The sequence below is a fragment of the Elgaria multicarinata genome, chromosome 11, assembly GCF_023053635.1.
Source record: "Elgaria multicarinata webbii isolate HBS135686 ecotype San Diego chromosome 11, rElgMul1.1.pri, whole genome shotgun sequence".
Taxonomy (NCBI): Eukaryota; Metazoa; Chordata; class Lepidosauria; order Squamata; family Anguidae; genus Elgaria; species Elgaria multicarinata.
This window is the reverse complement of record NC_086181.1, coordinates 496,401-515,239: the sequence shown is the minus strand read 5'-3', so window position 1 is coordinate 515,239 and position 18,839 is coordinate 496,401. Positions and strand designations below refer to the sequence as shown.

General features: G+C 47.8%; 1 protein-coding gene across 1 annotated transcript in view; it reads right to left on the bottom strand.

Annotated features, from left to right (window-relative positions):
- The window catches only part of LOC134406606 (uncharacterized), a 53,833-nt gene that overhangs the window by 19,418 nt on the left and 15,576 nt on the right, over positions 1–18,839 (bottom strand). The window contains 6 exon segments of the mRNA XM_063138113.1: positions 1,660–1,797; positions 4,544–4,548; positions 5,692–5,841; positions 13,203–13,338; positions 16,160–16,290; positions 18,137–18,283. Of these exon segments, the coding sequence (XP_062994183.1) occupies positions 1,660–1,797; positions 4,544–4,548; positions 5,692–5,841; positions 13,203–13,338; positions 16,160–16,290; positions 18,137–18,283 (707 nt within the window).

Genomic DNA, 18,839 nt, shown 5'->3' with positions numbered 1-18,839 from the left:
GGGGGAAGGAGGGGTTCTAATTGAAATCCCCAAGCCACACACCCTGATTCCCCCCAATTTTAGTCAAATTGTGCCCCCCATATATTTCTAAAATAGTAGCTAAAGAAGCCATTACAAGGGAGATTGGCTCCAATTCGTCTGCCCCCTGCTGTAATTAGAGCACTGATGAAGGCCGTGATAAATGAAATCCCTTCTTAATATCAGCTCTGTAAGGGAAAGGCACGGGTTAACTGGGATAGGGGCACATGGGGGTTGGAATCTGGGAACAAGGTTGTTTTAATTAATTTTTATGGTTTTATAGGGAGATAAGGATGCCAAAGGGAGGATGACATCTGGCTGGGGGAGAATAGACCAGCGCCAGCCCGGCCATATCTGTCAACTGGCCTTGAGCGATTAGACACCCCGGCTGAAAGGTGTGAGGACGGTTGGAAGAACAAAGCAGAAGGGAGGGGGGAAGGAGTGAAGAAAAGAAAGTATAAAATAGTCTCTGCCTGGGGCAACAGGGCGGTTGTCTGCTGGGGAGGAGAGCGTGTGATAGAACGAGTTGCTCTATGTTGGCAAAAGGTATATTAGAGTAAGTTTTATTGTTGCCTGTTACTGGGTTCTTATGTTATGCATGCTTTTATGATATTTTATTAAGTCCGTCCCATGTATCCCAAGCCTCGTGTGGCGCAGAGCAGTAAAGCAGCAGTTTCTGCAGCTGAAACTCTCCCCATGGCCTGAGTTCGATCCCAGCGGAAGCTGGTTTCAGGCAGCCGGCTCGGGTCGAATCAGCCTTCCATCCTCCCGAGGTCGGTAAAATGAGTACCCAGGTAGCTGGGGAAAAGGTTATAATGGCCGGGGAAGGCAACGGCAAACCACCCCGTTATAAGGCCTGCCAAGAAAACGTCAGCGAAAGCTGGCGTCCCTCCAAGAGTCAGCAATGACTCAGTGCTTGCACGAGAGGTTCCTTTCCTTTCCTTCCATGTATCCCTACCCTTAGTCTGAATAAAAAGGTCTTAACCCTCACGCTGTGAGCTTGTGAGCGTCTGTGCCTGGGATCCGTGCTAAACCCAGTAAAGTACCGGCTGGAGCGCTGGGGCTTCTCTCCTTGACAAGCTCCATCTGACAACCTTTGGCTAAAATGAAGCTCATGGGAAGGAATTTAGTCCTTGGAAACAGCAAGGAACGACGTTTCCTTCCCACAGTTCCTCAATCAGTCAGATCCTAGACAGGAAGTTGAGTCAGACCTTTGGTCCATCTCCCCAGCATTGTCGACACTGACGGGCAGCAGCTCTCCAGGGTTTCAGGCAGGATTCTTTCCTGGAGAAGCCGGGACTCAAACCTGGGACTTTCGGCTTGCACAGCAGGTGCGTTGTGACACGGAGCATGGCCCCTTCTTCCTCTTAACGCGTTCTGATTTTGCTTCCAGCCATTGCTCCATTACATCTTAGGAAGGATCGCATCCACATTATACGGTGAACATCAGTTCACGCAATTCCCCGTCACGGCTGGCCACTGAGCCCAACCAGAGCTAGGTTCTGTGCCTTCACCTCGACCTTTTCAAGGAGCTGTAGTCTACCCTTGGCCTCAACATCCATAAAATCCTCCCCTTTTTATATCGGGGAGGGTCTGCAGCTGAGCGCTAGAGAGCCTACCTCCCAACTTCTGGTTTCTTACCTAACCAGATGGAAAATGCCTTCGAAGAAGTTCTCGGGACTCGACAGCAAGTCCCAGCAGCGCTGCATCCCCAGAATGTTGTATTCCTTGATGTAGCCGGTGCACGTAATCAGGTTTTTAAGAGCTTGCACGGCGGTGCTGAATCCAACAGAGGGAAAAGTATCACCAGGAGCCATTTGGCCTGAGGGGCCTGTGGTGTTACACCCCACAAGTCAGTTCCCAAATGTATGTCTGCAGTTTGTAAGTCTGTGGGTTTTAGAATGTTGGCCTGAGTGGGCGGAGCTAGGATGTCTTGGGAGGGGGAGGAGGGATATATAAGGGAAGGACTGAGGGGATTGAGAGGAGACTTTTAGGCACTCTTAGAGTCTTTAGTGCTCTCTGTGCTTAGAGTACTTAAGTTCTAGGAAATTTGAGGGTCAGTGCAGAGAGTGGTGTCTTTGGAGTGTGGTGTGCACATAGTTGATGTATATTTATTTATTTATTTATTTAAGCATTTTTATGCCGCCATTCAGCCAAAAAAGGCTCTCACGGCGGCTTACAAAAGTATTTCTTGACAGTCCCTGCCCACAGGCTTACAATCTAAAAGACATGACACAAAAGGAAAAGGGATTGGGAGGGAGGAGGAGGGGGGAGGAAAGGAAAGCAAACTCAGGCACTACAATCTTAGTTGGGAAGTTCAGCAGTGACAGTTGACAGTTGGCAGCAGGAGGGAGGGGGTCTCTCAGCTGGCGCTGGTGGAGAGGGGCCTGGCTGCTGCTTCCTCCCTCACTGGTGGCCTCTCCAGAGGCTATATTAATCAATACAGATAAGAAAGAAAGCTCAAGAGTGATTGTGTGAGAGAAAGGAAAGCGCGTATGTGAATGGGTGAAAGGATTGGATGAAAGGTTTCAAAAAGGGTTTTAAATGTTTTATTTCAAACAAAGCTTGTGAACTTTTAAAAATAAATTTCAATTATTTTGTTTTTAACTACCACAAAAATCCCACGTGTCTGTTTGGCATTTATCATCTGAAGTTTACACATTTAGCACCCACTCTGACAATAATTCACCTCAGCACATATAACTCACAGTGTTTTATTTTATATATTGACATCCTTCTCCATTTAACCCCTTTCTCCACATAGTTTGGAGGAAGGTGGTTTTTATCCCTTGCCTCAGGCGTATCAAGCGAGCAGGGAGTAGCCGTGGCCAAGCTTGGTGTTCAGAGCCTGTGTCGTGGCAGGGCCGAACACCATCTCGCCTCTCTCACGGGTGTCAAGCAGAAAGAGCCACATCTCTCTCTAACAGCTTCATCACACCAGGGTTGTACTTTGCAATCACTGCGAATTGCGTGCAAAGGACTCTGAAGTTTTACAGCTTATAATACGCTTTGACTGTGAAGTACTCCCAGGCATCCTGCTTTAATTGTGCTTTAAAGCCAAAAGAACCAACCTATTTTGCTACCTGTTTAGGAGTGAATCATTTGTTGTTCTCCGAGTGGACACTGGGGGCGCAGGAGGAGGATTTGATATGTTTAAAGTACAAATTAAACAAATGCTTACATCTGCGTAAGTTTTAAAGATAAAGACATCAAAATTGGCACAGTGATAGATATTAAGGAGAGCTTTAAGCATACCAAATTTGAATCGGATTGGGTCATCCGTTGATTTTTATGATTTTTTACATTTATTTATTTATTTATTTATTTAAAACATTTATATCACACCCTATACTTCCTGACTGTTAGAGCAGTACGACAATTGAACCAGTTACCTAGGGAGGTGGTGGGCTCTCCCACACTAGAGGCCTTCAAGAGGCAGCTGGACAACCCTCTGTCAGGGATGCTGTAGGGTGGATTCCTGCATTGAACAGGGGGTTGGGCTTGATGGCCTTGTAGGCCCCTTCCAACTCTGCTATTCTATGATTCTATGATTCTATATCATTAAGATCTCAAAGCGGCATACAGATAAAAACATACAGTATAAAACAATAAATATGCACAGTTAACAACTAATTAAACATTTCCCCCCCCCCCCTTAAATCCTTTTCCTGGTATGCAAAGGATCTTAGGAGTGCTGCCGCCCGGGGTGTGATTTAGCTAGCAACAACAACAACAACTTTATGCTGTAGGGGATAATTCGAGGGAAACGGGTACGTGGGATGAAGCCTTACGTGGCACATTTCTGCATGATCAGCCGACCTGCCTTCGCCTCCAGGAATTGATCCAACCCCCTTTTAAAGCCATCCAGATTGGTGGCCATCACTACATCTTGTGGTAGTGAGTTCTATAACTATGTGCTGTGTGAAGAAGTACTTCCTTTTATCTGTCCTGAATCTCCCACCAACCAATTTCATGGGATGACCCCGAGTTCTAGTATTTTGAGAGAGGGAGAAAAATGTCTCCCTCTCCACCTTCTCCACACCAAGCATAATTTTGTACACCTCTATCAGGTCTCCCCTCAGCCTCCTTTTTCCCAAGCTGAACAATCCCAGCTGTTGTAACCTTCCCTCACAGGGGAGATGCTCCAGCCCCTGGATCATTTTAGTTACAGTTTTCCCAGCTCTATAATGTCCTTTTTTAGTTGTGTTGTCCAGAACTGTACAAAGTATTCTAAGTGTGGTTGCACCATCGATTTGTATAAGGGCAGTAGGATACTGGCTGTTTTATTCTCAATTCCTTTCCTTATAATGCCTAACATGGACAGCAGTAGCTAAGGCCCAAAGCAAGATACTGTGTAGCTGCTCCTACTGTACCACATCTGTTCTCGTATCTCTGGTGACCCTTTATTTAAAGATGTCTGGTGTGACATTGCTGCATCCAGGGCTTCTTCATCTCCTGGCCAGCTCCAGCCAGTCAAGCGGAGCGGAGGTCAAGAAACTCTGAAGGTAATAATGTCACGTCACACGTCATCTTGAATTAAGCATGAGGGGGGAGCACGGGAGAAAGTCATGAGAGTCCCATGTGGTGCAGTGGCTAAAGTGTTCGACTGGGAGTCGGGAGATCCGGGTTCTAGTCCCCTCTCAGCTGTGGAAACCCAGTCACAGACTCTCAAGCCCAGTCTACCTCACAGGGTTGTTGTTGTGAGGATATATTTTTAATTATTTATAATTATTTTTATTTATTTAATTATTTATTGCATTTCTATACTGCCCAATAGTTGAAGCTCTCTGGGTGGTTCACGAAAATTAAAACCATTCATAAAAATGGAGAGGAGGAGGATTATGTTCGCTGCCTTGGGTTGCTTGGAGGAAAAAAGGCAGGTTATAAACGCATTTTATAAAAAGGCAGGTTATAAACAAATAAACTAGGGGCAGCTATGTATTCCTCATAACGTGGCCCTTTGGGCTTAAAGTGCTTCATGTGTGTATGTTCTGTGTTTTAAAATTTTAAATTTTGTATACTTGTTTTTATCTCAATTTTAGAATTTCTGTAAACCGCCCAGAGAGCTCTGGCTTTGGGGGCAGTATATAAGTGTAACAAATAAATAAATAAATAAATAAATAAATAAATAAAGTTGCATTCCTTGGTTTTTCCACTGCAGTTGTAACTGTCCCTTTTCTCAATGGCTTACACTGTTCTCTCTCTCCATGCTTTCCCCCCATTATGTGCACCTGTGATATCAGTGGAGAGGTAGTGACCGGCTCATCGTGGTTCCCTAGTGAGATGGCTGAGGTCTGCCCAGTCCTAGTCGAAGACTATCCCTTTTATCATACTGGACTGATTCACACAATAACCCACCCTGAGAACAAGCCGCCGTGGGTTGGTTATTTGACCGCTAACCCATGATGGTCAGCCTCTCTGAGGCTTGTTTCCAATTTATTCCTCCTAATCCCTGGGCATGTATCCCTGGGACCTTTGTGGCACAACAGTTTCTGGGCTGGCACATCATGAAATAACCCAGGAATAGGGCATTCCTGGGTTGTTAAGAAAAAGCGGAAATGGCTCACGTGCTCTGCTCATCTCCGGCAATTCCTGGATTAAACAACCCAGGAATTGCTGCCTTGACATCCATTCATAGAAAACCTGCTTCCCCCAGCCCCTGCTGTTTCTTACATCCTCCATGTCCATTCCACATTCCTCCAGGAAGGAGCTCAGCAGCACTCCTGCAGCCTGAGAAAAACCTTCATCTTCGTTTGTAAGATTGTCTATCGCTTGGAGCACAATCTCTGTGATATGAGCGTTGGGGACATGTTCACCAAATGCCTGGCACAAAGAAGAATGAAAAGAGGTTGCCTGTCAGAGTTTTCCCAGTTTTTTCACACCCTTCCCATATGTCTCTATATCTTACTTAACAAAGCTTCATTCAGTTCAGCCGCAATAACACGTTTTTTTCTTTACTAAAGGGGGAATGTTTATACCGTCGGCCATCAAAATGTTTAATGCCAAGTCTGCAGCCCAGCTTTTATATACCTCCAACATCTGGAGAGGGGGATTAACATCTGAGATAGATATAGGCTACAGACAAGGTTTCTGAGGACCCTTCTTCAACTCCCAAAGCATGTCCCTAATTCTGTACTTTTGTTGGAAACCGGGGAAAGCTCTTTTTCGCTTAGGGCTTGGTGAAGTGTGCCTTCTTCACAAGTGAGGCTAAGGAGACATTTGCTCTGATCTGGCATGTGTGCTCTGCGCAGAGAATCTAGGTTTCCTCACATTTATTTATTTATTTATTTAGTCTCCACTTGGAGACTAAATAAATAAATTCTAGTCTCCACTTTGCCATGGAGACCCACTGGATGATTTTGGGCCAGTCACAGACTCTCAGCCCAACCTACCTCACAGGGCTGTTGCTGTGAGGATAACATGGAGAGGAGGATTATGTACGCCAGCTTTGGTTTTTTGGGGGGAAAAGGGCGGGATATAAATGCAATAAATAATAATAATAATAATAATAATAATAATAATAATAATAATATTGCTGCATGTTTTAGCTCTAAGGGCTCAAGGAGAGGGGTGATGTGCTGATAGGGAGAAAGATGAGTTCAGCAGGCACAAAGGAGGACAGGTAGGAAGACCAGCAAGCATGAACTCATGACAGTCTAACAACTGGTAAACCAGAACCATACCTTTGCCACTTTAGAGATGTTGTTGTCAAAGGTCATGGGGCCGGAAATGAAAAAATCTTCTCGGAGTCATTTCACAACATTCCCTTTCTTATTCCTGTGTTTCTTCTCCATATCCTTGGCTGTTTTTTTTCTCCCCAATGGAGAAACACAGCATTAGTCTATGATTCTATGATTCTTGTCCACCTCCAAACTCCAAATACTGTCACAATACTGTTATCTATATATATAAAACGCTGAGGTATGTTTCTGTACAGGCTTCAGCTGATATAGGTTGCTAAGCAACAGTAATGTGTAACGTCAGCTGATACAGGTTGCTAAGCCCCTCGCCCGACTCCTCCGGGCTTTCCAAGGTAATCCTTCCCCCTTTTCTGCCTCTTCGCTCCCACCCCCCCACAAAGAGGGCAACACCATGGTCCGGAGCATGAGCGAGACACGGCCGGGGCCCTTGGTAGCCGGGCGGGAGGCCGCTCGCCTGCTGTGAACCCAGGCCCCGGCCTAATTTCATGCGAGCTGGGCGGCCGGCTGAAGGCTGACAGGAACCCCGGGGAGAGGGGGACACCTGCTCCCCCTCCCCCCGACCTCCCTGCCCCCCAGGTCTGCCAGACGGCACTGTATCTGCAGCCTCCAAGCAGCCCACTCCTCCGTGATGATATTTAATTAATTAATATGCTACAACGGCGTATGTTACGCTGGGTACAGCTAGTAACAGCATAATACTGTTATGCTGTGGCCCAGTTCAGCCATTATTTTGGCTGGACTGCTCACTTGCAAAAAGGAAAGTAAACATCGCGAACCTGTTTGTTAGATGCTCACTAAGAGAAGCTGTAGAGATCACTGGTTTGGGAACCCTCCTGAGCACAAGCGGGATTTGCCCTTTCTTTCCCCTAAACATGCCTGACAAGCTCTGTAAGAAGTTTAGACCAGAAGAAAGAGGGCCCTGCTTATCCCAGCCGTCTCCATGACCATGGCAGGTGGTTCCACTTTTCTTGTTCGAAACCTTTTCAAAAGATGAGGACTTAGGTACTCTGTGGAACAAAGAGGATGTCACACCTGCCACCTTCATCTGCCCAAAATGCCTCCGGGCTCCTGTAGGGGGGGGGAAATCTCTAAAATGGTTTTTAATTTTAAAGAAAAAGGGAAGACGACATTGCGGTAACTGTGGCTCAGAGTTGATAGGCAGTGGAGGCTGATGTCAGTGGGGGCAGTGAGTCCTTTCTGAGTTTCAGTCAGGACCAGTGAGAACTTTAAAGGAGCTCTCCAAGGTCCTCTACATCTCGGCTAGCACCTTTAGAGTTCTGACTGAAATTTATTTATTTATTTATTTATTTATTTATTTATTACATTTTTATACCGCCCAATAGCCGAAGCTCTCTGGGCGGTTCACAAAAATTAAAACCATCATAAAACAACCAACAAGTTAAAAAACACAAATACAAAATACAATATAAAAAGCACAACCAGGATAAAACCACGCAGCAAAATTGATATAAGGTTAAAATACAGAGTTACAACAGTATAATTTAAGTTAAAATTAAGTGTTAAAATACTGAGTGAATAAAAAGGTCTTCAGCTGGCGACGAAAGGAGTACAGTGTAGGTGCCAGGTGGACCTCTCTGGGGAGCTCATTCCACAACCGGGGTGCCACAGCGGAGAAAGCCCTCCTCCTAGTAGCCACCTGCCTCACTTCCTTTGGCAGGGGCTCACGGAGAAGGGTCCCTGTAGATGATCTTAAGGTCCGGGCAGGTACATATGGGAGGAGGCGTTCCTTCAAATAACCTGGCCCCAAACCGTTTAGGGCTTTAAATGTCAATACCAGCACTTTGAATTGGGCCCGGACCTGGACTGGCAGCCAATGAAGTTGTAAAAGGACTGGCGTAATGTGATCTCGCCAGCCAGTCCCTGTTAGTAAACGGGCTGCCCTGTTTTGTACCAGCTGAAGCTTCCGGACCGTTTTCAAAGGCAGCCCCACGTATAACGCATTGTAGTAATCCAAACGAGAGGTTATCAGAGCATGGATAACTGTAGCTAGGCTATCACTGTCCAGATAAGGGCGCAGTTGGTATATCAGCCTAAGCTGATAAAAGGTGCTCTTTGCCATTGAGTTCACCTGTGCCTCAGGTGACAGTTCTGGATCCAAGAGCACCCCCAAACTACGGACCCGATCCTTTAGGGAGAGTGCAACCCCGTCCAGGACAGGGCAAACATCACCTCGCCGGACAAATGAACCACCCGCTAACAGTACCTCCATCTTGTCTGGATTGAGTCTCAGTTTGTTAGCCCTCATCCAGTCCATTACCGTGCCCAGGCACTGGTTCAGAACAGCCACTGCCTCACCTGGGTTTGATGAAAAGGAAAGGTAGAGCTGGGTGTCGTCTGCATATTGATGACACCTTAGTCCACATCTCCGGATAATCTCCCCCAGCGGCTTCATGTATATGTTAAACAGCATAGGGGATAAAATAGAGCCCTGTGGAACCCCATGGCTTAGGTGCCACGGCACAGAGCAATAATCCCCCAGCACCACCTTCTGGAATCGGCCATCCAAGTAGGAGCGGAACCACTGCAACGCAGTACCTCCAACTCCCAGCTCAGACAACCTATCCAGAAGGATACCATGGTCGATGGTATCGAAGGCCGCTGAGAGGTCTAGGAGAACCAACAGGGTCGCACTCCCCCTGTCTCTCTCCTGGCAGAGGTCATCCCACAGGGCGACCAAGGCAGTTTCCGTTCCAAAACCAGGCCTGAAACCCGATTGAAATGGATCTAGATAATCCGTTTCATTCAAGAGTGCCTGGAGTTGTCCTGCAACCACCCGCTCAAGCACCTTGCCCAGGAAAGGGATATTAGCCACTGGCCTGTAGTTGTTAACCTCCTCCGGGTCCAGATTAGGCTTCTTCAGGAGTGGTCTAATTACCGCCTCTTTTAAAGAGGCCGGCACCACTCCCTCTCTCAAGGAGGCATTTACAACCTCCTGGACCCAGCCGGCGATCCCCTCCTTATTTGATGTAATGAGCCACGAGGGGCAAGGGGCAAGCACACAGGTGGTCGACCGGACTTGGCCAAGCACCTTGTCCACATCCTTGGGCCTCAATAACTGAAACTCATCCAATAAAACTGAACCGGACGGTGCTCTGAACGCCTCTACTAGTGGTGCTGCATTAAGTGTGGTGTCCAATTCATGACGAATCAGAGCGACTTTATCTTCAAAGTGCCGTGCAAACTCGTCACAGCGTGCTACCGAGGGTTCAACTATCTCACGCCCTGGCCCAGAGTGTAACAGGCCACGAACCACTCGGAAAAGCTCCGCCAGGCGACACTGAGAAGATGCAATGCTGGTGGAAAAGAACTGCCTCTTTGCCACCCTCACTGCCACAGAGTAGGCTCGATAGTGAGCTCTAACCCGTGTTCGATCAGACCCAGCACGAGTTTTCCTCCACCTGTGTTCTAGCCGTCTCCCCTCTTGCTTCATCACCCTCAGCTCAGGTGTATACCAAGGAGCTGACCGGGCTCTGTTCAGAGGGAGAGGGCGCTTGGGTGCGATCGTGTCAACCGCCCGAGTCATCTCTGCATTCCACAGAGCGACCTGGGCTTCGACAGGAGCACCGGCCATGTCAGCAGGAAAATCCCCCAGAGCCCTCTGGAATCCATCGGAGTCCATTAGCCTCCGGGGGCGGACCATTTTAATAGGCCCCCCACCCTTGCAGAGGGGAAAGGCTGCCGAGAGTCTAAACCTCAGTAGGAAGTGATCTGACCATGACAAGGGGGTAGATGTTAGTTCCCCCACTTCCAGATCACCATCCTCCTGCCCAGTCGAGAAAACCAGATCAAGCGTGTGTCCCTTTGCGTGTGTTGGGCCGATGACATGTTGAGACAGCCCCATGGTTGTCATGGCAGCCATGAAGTCCTGAGCCGCTCCGGATACAGCAGCCTCGGCGTGGAAGTTGAGATCCCCCAGAACCACCATCCTGGGGGTCCTCAACACCAGGTCCGAGACAACCTCCGTCAGCTCAGGCAGGGAGACTGTTGGGCAGCGGGGTGGACGGTACACCAGCAGAATCCCTAATCTGTCTCGAGTACCCAACACACAGTACAAACACTCCAGACCAGCACTCGACTGAACAGGAAGCCTAGAGAGGGAGATTGTATTCCTATAGACCACGGCAAACCCCCCTCCCCGGCCCTCGAGTCTGTGCTGGTGCTGCACCGAGTACCCAGGAGGGCAGAGCTGGGTGAGAGCAACCCCCCACCCCCAGTTCACCCACCCAGGTCTCAGTGATGCATACCAGGTCAGCCCCCTCATCCACAATCAGATCATGGATGAGGGAGATTTTGTTCTGGACTGACCTGGCATTCAGCAGCAGCAGCACCAGACCCGGGAGCAAGCTGATAAGGCTGCCAGGAACTATCCAGTTGGGGTAGGAACCAGAAGAGGGAATAGCTGTAAGGAATCTGTCCCCTCTTCTCCTCATCTGGCCTGTTCCTCCCCTAGCACCATACCTCCCCCTACCCGTGACCACAGTTATGTGGGCATCCCCATATCCCCTAGAGCTCCCCAGGCACATATTAAAAAGTAATTAAAATGTATTTTACAATTTGCTGCTGGTTGGGTGGTTGGAGATCTGAAATGAAGAGTGGATTCACTGCCCCACTGACATCGAAGTCACCAGCCTCCACTGCTGATGGGGTCTTCCAGGTTGGGCGTCCAATGGTGCTGTTCAGTGCCTCGAGGAAAGGACCTGTCATCTTCTACTCTGCAAAGTGCCATGAATACTGACGGTGCTACGTAACCAATAAATAACAAAAAGAGGCATGTGCTGTGACTTTATCCCAGGAACTGAGACATATCCCAGGAAAAGAGGAAGTGCAAACAAGCCCTTTGTTCCAAATCACAGACAATTGTTAGCGATCCTGGTGAGGCATAAAGCCAAGCCGAGAGCAGTTTCGGCAGGCCGCGCTGGTCCAAAGGCTGCACGTTCTGCACTGATTGATTGATTCATTTGATTTGTACCCAACCTTTTTTCCAAAAAATGGCACTCACAAAGTGGCTTACAGAAACGATTAAAATGGATTAAAACAATACATTAAGATTTATTTATTTTATTTATTTATTACATTTTTATACTGCCCAATAGCCAAAGCTCTCTGGGCGGTTCACAAAAATTAAAACCATCATAAAACAACCAACAGGTTAAAAACACAAATACAAAATACAGTATAAAAAGCACAACCAGGATAAAACCATGCAGCAAAATTGATGTAAAATTAAAATACAGAGTTACAACAGTAAAATTTAAATTTAAGTTAAAATTAAGTGTTAAATACTGAGAGAATAAAAAGGTCTTCAGCTGGCGACGAAAGGAGTACAGTGTAGGTGCCAGGTTGTGGAGCTCATTCCACAACCGGGGTGCCATAGCAGAGAAGGCCCTCCTCCTAGTAGCCACTTGCCTCACTTCCTTTGGCAGGGGCTCACGGAGAAGGGCTCCTGTAGATGATCTTAAGGTCCGGGCAGGTACATATGGGAGGAGGCGTTCCTTCAAATAACCTGGCCCCAAACCGTTTAGGGCTTTGAATGTCAATACCAGCACTTTGAATCGGGCCCGGACCTGGACTGGCAGCCAATGAAGTTGTAAAAGGACTGGTGTAATATGATCTCGCCGGCCAGTCCCTGTTAGTAAACATGCTGCCCTGTTTTGTACCAGCTGAAGTTTCCGGACCGTTTTCAAAGGCAGCCTCATGTATAACACATTGCAGTAATGCAAACGATTATTATTTTCTACGGGGCACAGGGTTCTCCTGATCTCCACCCCCTTGCCTGTCCAGCCTATGGCGACCAATCCTACAACTAGCCATGGGCTGTGACAAGCTTCCGCTGACAAAGAAGTCAGGAAAAGTGCCTGAACTTCTTTCAGCGGAGTTTCCTGGGTTTGCCCCCGGATGGTTTCGCAATGGCGGCTGTTCCACGCAGCTGTCGTGCCACTACTGCGAAGCCACCCCGGGGCAAACCCTTCATGTCGACGTGCCCTAGAAATGCCCAGGAGTGAACTTGCAGTGTACTATGCTCTACCACTGAGCTGCAGCCTTTCCCCGTCGCCAGGAGGAAAGGAAAGAAATAACAGGCGAGAGGCTTGGTCTGACATGTAGCACCGGAAGAATGCAGAGGAGAAGGAGGAGCATCAAGAGGTGAAAGGCGAACTGGAGGAGGAAGAGGTTGAAGGAGTTTGTAAGACAAAAGAAGCACAGCATTTGCAGAGAATGAAAGTGTTTTCTGTAACCTGTGACCAGAATAAGAGCAATGTACTTTCAGGACTGAAGGAAAATTCAGGGGCAGAGCAGCGGGGTATGGATGGACATCATCCTGTCTCCGTGGTGTGTGGCTGGGGCCCTGATGGGCCTCAGAGTGTAGCTCAGCCTCCCCCAAATCCTATCACCTGCCCATCTTTCAAGGCTGCCCCACCCACCCTTTGCTCCAATTCGACCCCTCGAGGTGGAACATTGAGTCACCTGCATTTGGACCAGATGCGTCGGACTGCCGGCTTTCAGCTTCGTCATCGTCAAGGCGGGCAAAGAGAACACCTTCTTGACGCTTTTGTTCACTAGCTCAGATCTCACCTCCGAGTCCAGTGACGGCCTCAAGGAACTGATGAGAAGGAAACCAGAGGAAGGGTGAAAGAGTTAATGGGGGAAAGCTCCCCCCCCCCCCGGGAGAAGCGCTGATTCAACAGCTGAGCAATTATAAAGCCAGGATCTAAGACAGCAGGGACAAGAACTTTCTAGAAAACAGAACCCCAGGAGGAAATGGCCATGCAAAAGGGAGCCCCCAATATATTGGGCAGTGGGTGTGTTCTCATGTTGACATGGCTCCTCATTCCTAAAGTATTTAACAGTTCAGAATTTCAATGTGTGGTACAATAGCAAAATTATATGGCTTAGTACCAAGTCCCAGTATTGAGGTCAATTCAATACATGCCCAATACCCCATACAGCGGGCGAGAAAATAGGTACCGTGCCTAATCAATAGGTACAGTTGGAGGGGATGATGATGGGATATTTTATTTATTTATTTATTACATTTATATACTGCCCCATAGCCGAAGCTCTCTGGGCGGTTCACAAAAGTTAAACACAGTAAACATTAAAAAGGTATACAAAATTTTAAACCATCAAAAACGTAAGAACAACAGTATAAAAACAACAGCATCCATTTAAAAAACAACCGTTCTGGGGTCCATTAAAAGACTAACTGAGTGTTGTTAAATGCTGTTCAATGCCTGGCAGGAGAGAAAAGTCTTGACCTGGCGCCTGAAAGATAATAGTGTGGGCGCCAGGCGAGCCTCGTTGGGGAGATCATTCTACAGTCGGGGGGCCACCACCGAAAAGGCCCGTATGCCAGTATTCGAGGGGATGCCAGTATTCGAGGCAATAAGCCTGTGTGCACCAGTTGCTGGGGAACATGGGTGGGAGGGTGCTGTTGCACCATGTCCTGCCTTTTGGGTCCCTGGCCAACTCAGTGCCCATTCAACAAACAGTCCATATTCGTGTGTGATTGTGATCAGATCCATGTGTGCAGCTTTAGCGCCTTATATGTCAGGGAGAAATCAGGCAAGCTCATTGTGCATTGAAGTCAAGAAATGGGCAACACATTCAAACAAACATATAGTAAAGTAAGCAAATGCTTCTCTTCTTGGTGCTTGTTGGTGCTTGTTTACCCTGACTTAAATGTGCATATTCGTGTTTCAAGACAAGGTGTTTCAGGAGACATGTCCAGACCCCCTGTTGCATCCTCCTCTGCTGCCTCATTCCTTCCCCCCCCCCTCCCGATTTGTCTCTTGTATGAATCTGCGGAGCTCCGCATATAAAATGTATAGCTTCCTTCATCTCTCCTCTGTAACATCGTATCATGGTATACACATATATGCACATGTGGACATTAATAACTGCACTACAAAAAAAAAATCAGGAGATAAATCACTGTTGCCGCTGCAGTGTAATGGTCTAATTCGGATCAATGAAAATTCGGGTTTATATTCAATGAGGAGCAATCCCGTTGTCGTATAGACGGGGGCTAGGATACCACTTGGTCTAGGACTTACTCCTATTATCTGGGATAAATATTTCTAGGGCAGACTACAGATCTTACGTTGTTGTCTTCTCCTGAGTTCCACCCTCTATGGCCTCCTTGGCTTGCTCCTTGATACCTTCCATTGTCTTTGTGACACTCATCTAAATTTTGGTGCTGCCTGACTCCTCTATTAACACTCTGTGACACCATTCACACCTCCCATCAGATGAGCATTTTATAGCACGATCGTTATTGGGCACTCACAGATTTTCAAGGGACCTTTTCTTGATGCCATCCTTCTCCTGTGCGTCTCCTGCTCTTCCTGTTCATTAGCACATTGCAAAAAAAGACCCGGAAAATCTAACTTTTTTAGCTGTGGCGAAATGTGACGCCATTTCCTGCTGTGTGCAGGAGAAGTAGCGGGATAAAAACGCCCACTGAATGGGCCACGTGGTCGTCATTTGCTTCCTCTTCTTCCCTGTGTGAAGAAAGAGGAAGCTGATCGTCCCTATTGTGGGACAGAGAACCGATTGTAGGGAAACGCAATTTCCCCACTGACTAATGGGCCAGTCTGCCTACCCAATCTCTGTGTCTGTATCGCTAGACTTCTGGCCTTGTCTTGATGTCTAACAGGTATCTGCCCTCAGCTTCCTGACCCAACTGGACTGGTGATAACAGCTATAACTTGGTCTGGCCTGGATTCTCAGCCTGTCTGTTCTACAGGGCTTGGCTAGACGGAACGATATCCCGGGGATCGCCCCGGGATCATCCCTCTGCGTACACAGGGCATCCCAGGAGCAGGGAGGGATGATTCCTCCCTTTCCCCAGGATATCGCCCTACCCTTTCATCCCGGTTTGTCCCGCGGTCTCGGGATCATCCCCAGACCGCACTACGTGTGGCCTGCCATCATGATTTTGTCCCAGCTCCTCACAAGTAAATGCAAGGAACCAGGAACCGGACACAGGGCAAGGAGCTCCTCAGGAGCTCTGTGCCCATCGAGGGTGGTGGTGGTGGTGTGTGAGCTTTTTTTTTTAAAAAAAAAACTTACAGTTTCGTTTGAGCGCACGTGCACTCCTTTTCTTTAAAAAAAAATCCAAAATGGCAGGCACGACGTCCTCTTCCTCCTGGGATGTTGTGCGCCGTGTGTAGACGAAGGGGACGATCTCGTGATCATAAAATCATGAGATCATCCCCTACACCCCCCCTCGTCTAGCCATGCCCCCAGTAGATCTGCTCTGCTCTTACACTCTTGCGTTTGTCCCTGCTTTTGCTCTGCTACTTCAGCTGTGATCTAGCAAGTGTCACCTACATGCCTGCATTTGAGAGAGCCTCATATAGCTTACAATTCAGCTGACTGCTGGGTATTATCTGGGGCTGATTTTCCAGGAGCCCACTTGCGTTTTGCTTACTGTGATGCATATGGCGAGTTCAGATTTATGGGGGATATGGGCGTCTTCTCTCTTGGTGCACAGAAGTGCGTTGCTGATCATAATTACAGCTCTCATGAAGACTTTCTTCATTGCCTCATCCTGGAAGGAGGGGAAATTAGAAGACATTCAGGTGGAACACACACGCACGCACAAGTAATACACAGTGGTGGTGAGGAGAGAATAAATCATGGAATATATTAGAGAGGGAGACAGATAGTTTTGCCTTAACTGGGAATGGCGGGAGAGGAGATAAATGTTAAAACACATTAAAACCGATTAAAAACATACCATACATAATTAAAACATCTTTAAAACATCCTTAAAACATCCTAAAAAACATTCTAAAATTTCACTGGATAGGCCTGTTGGAATAGATCAGTCTTTATTGCTTTTTTAAATTCTAAACGACTGTCAAGTTGACAAATCTCCTCCAGCAGGCCGTTCCACAGTCTGGGAGCAGCAGAGGAAAAGGTCCTCTGGGTAATACCTGTCAGCCTAGTTGTGGCTGGCTGAAGGAAATTCTTCCCAGAGGACCTGAGTGCATGGGGCGGATTGTACGGGAGAAGGCGATCCCGCAGGCAGCCTGGACCCAAACCATGTAGGGCTTTATACGCAGAGACACACACCACTCTTCTATAAAACAAAAAGCTACAAAATCCTGCCATGAAATTTGGATTTCAAATCTCCTGGACTTCGTGTGTGTGTGTGTGTGTGTCCCCCTCTGTGATTGTTCCAATTCTGCTTCAGATTTAAGCACCACAAAGATTAATATGGAGGGTCTAAAAGGGGGGGGTGCTCCTGGGGGCTGCCTTCACAGCACTGGGTTGATGCCGCCCCCTCTTCAACCCTGCGTTTCCCCTCTCCTGAGGTGGCATCGAGTAGTCCTGATGCTGAGGAGGCAGCGTGGGGGTTTCTGGGTGGCCATCCTGGCCCCCAGCTACACAGAGGCGCTTTGAAGCTGGAAGGATCCTTGCACCTGTATTTGCCTTCCTTCCCGGGGGTTGCACAGAAAAGAAGGCAAGTGAGATTTTTCAGATGGGGGTTGACTGGTCCTCCCAACTTATCCTATTGATTTCTTTTTTTAAAAAAAGAAATGGGGGGGGGTTAGAAAGGAACAAGGCCGTTCCTCCTGGGGGGGGGAGCAACAGGGCTGTCCCTCCCCCACTTTTTTATTTAAAGATCCCAAAATGCGGAGCTCAGCATATTCAGGGAGGTTGACCAGTCCACCCATTTATATTTATATTTGTTTCTGCAGAGCTCTGCAGATTTAGATGATTAAAAATAAAAGGGGGGAGAGGAATGGCAATGCTCCTCTCCTCCCCCCCCCTTTTTATGGTTTCTTTTAGTTTTTTTAAAAAATTTAAGAGCCTCGGAGCTGCCTCCACTGACAAAAAAGTCGGATTTCTTTGGAGCGGATTTTCCAGGGTTTTCCCCCGGATGGCTTCGCATTTGCGGATGTGTCATCTGGAACGATGTGTATTTACGGCAGTGTAAACAGCGGTATAGACAAGCCCCAGGTCACGGTGCCGCCCCTGCTCTCTTCTTAGTGGAAGGCGACCAATCACTGGTCGCCTTCCACCAGGATCCGGCCCCGGATTGATGGCAGAACGACGTTACATGGCGGAAGTGCCCTGTTGATGTTGCTCCCTTTGAAAAAGTCAGGGTAAATTCAAATAGCAGCATGGTGCGGAATCCCTACGGTGGCTACGAACCTGCGCCAACATCATCTAACCGATGGGGCACAGATTCACAGCCAACATAGGGTTCCCTGCCCCCCCCCCCCCCGTGTAGATAGCCCCCAGCGCATCCTGCAAGGGATGAACCCCCTCACAAATTAAAAGAACAAATGAAGGGGCTGGAGGGCTGTGTGGGGCCCCCACCCCACACCCCAGGCCAACACACAGCCCAGCTACGCCTCCCCAGGCCATGGGATCAGCAAGAGTACCTTGTTTTCACCACGGAACTGAAAGAGGATCTCCGACACAATGAACTCTATTAAAGTCAGCATCTCCTCCGGTTTTGCCCCCAAGGCTGCTTGTCCATAGCTCAATATCAAGGTGGTTCAAATCTGCCTCTCGGAGATATTCCTTGACTCCTAGAGCTAAAGGGGGGAAACGATGTATGTGAGAATTTACAGAAGGTTAAGTTCCCGCTTGAGTTAATTTGGAACTTTTTTCATAAATGCCAAGAAGTTAGCAACCGGTTCTAGTTTCAGCTCACGAATATGACTTGTCTTTAAGAGACTCCACATAACAGACACCCCCACACCCCCACACTCATTGAGACGGCGACTAATCTAAAATGTCAGTTAATCTGGTATAACGCCTTGAGTGGTTCAACCCTTAAAGGCGCCCTAAAAATAATTATAAATACATACAGAAAAGCTGCTGAACTCCTTCACGTGGCTGCACCAAAATGCAGAGGGAGCAGGCAATGGAAGGGAGAGGGAGACCAGGCCCAGAGGAAGGCTAAGCTAGTGCTCATAATGCTAAACTATGGTTTATCCTCTTCAATGGTGTAGATTTCTTGAGTAAGAATTGCCTTACTTAGTCACAGACGCTTTATTGCCAACGTCAAAAGATTCCTTTTAAGCGGGTGTAGGTCTCCATCGAACGTGTGCAAGTTTGTACACGGGTCTAATGAGAGCC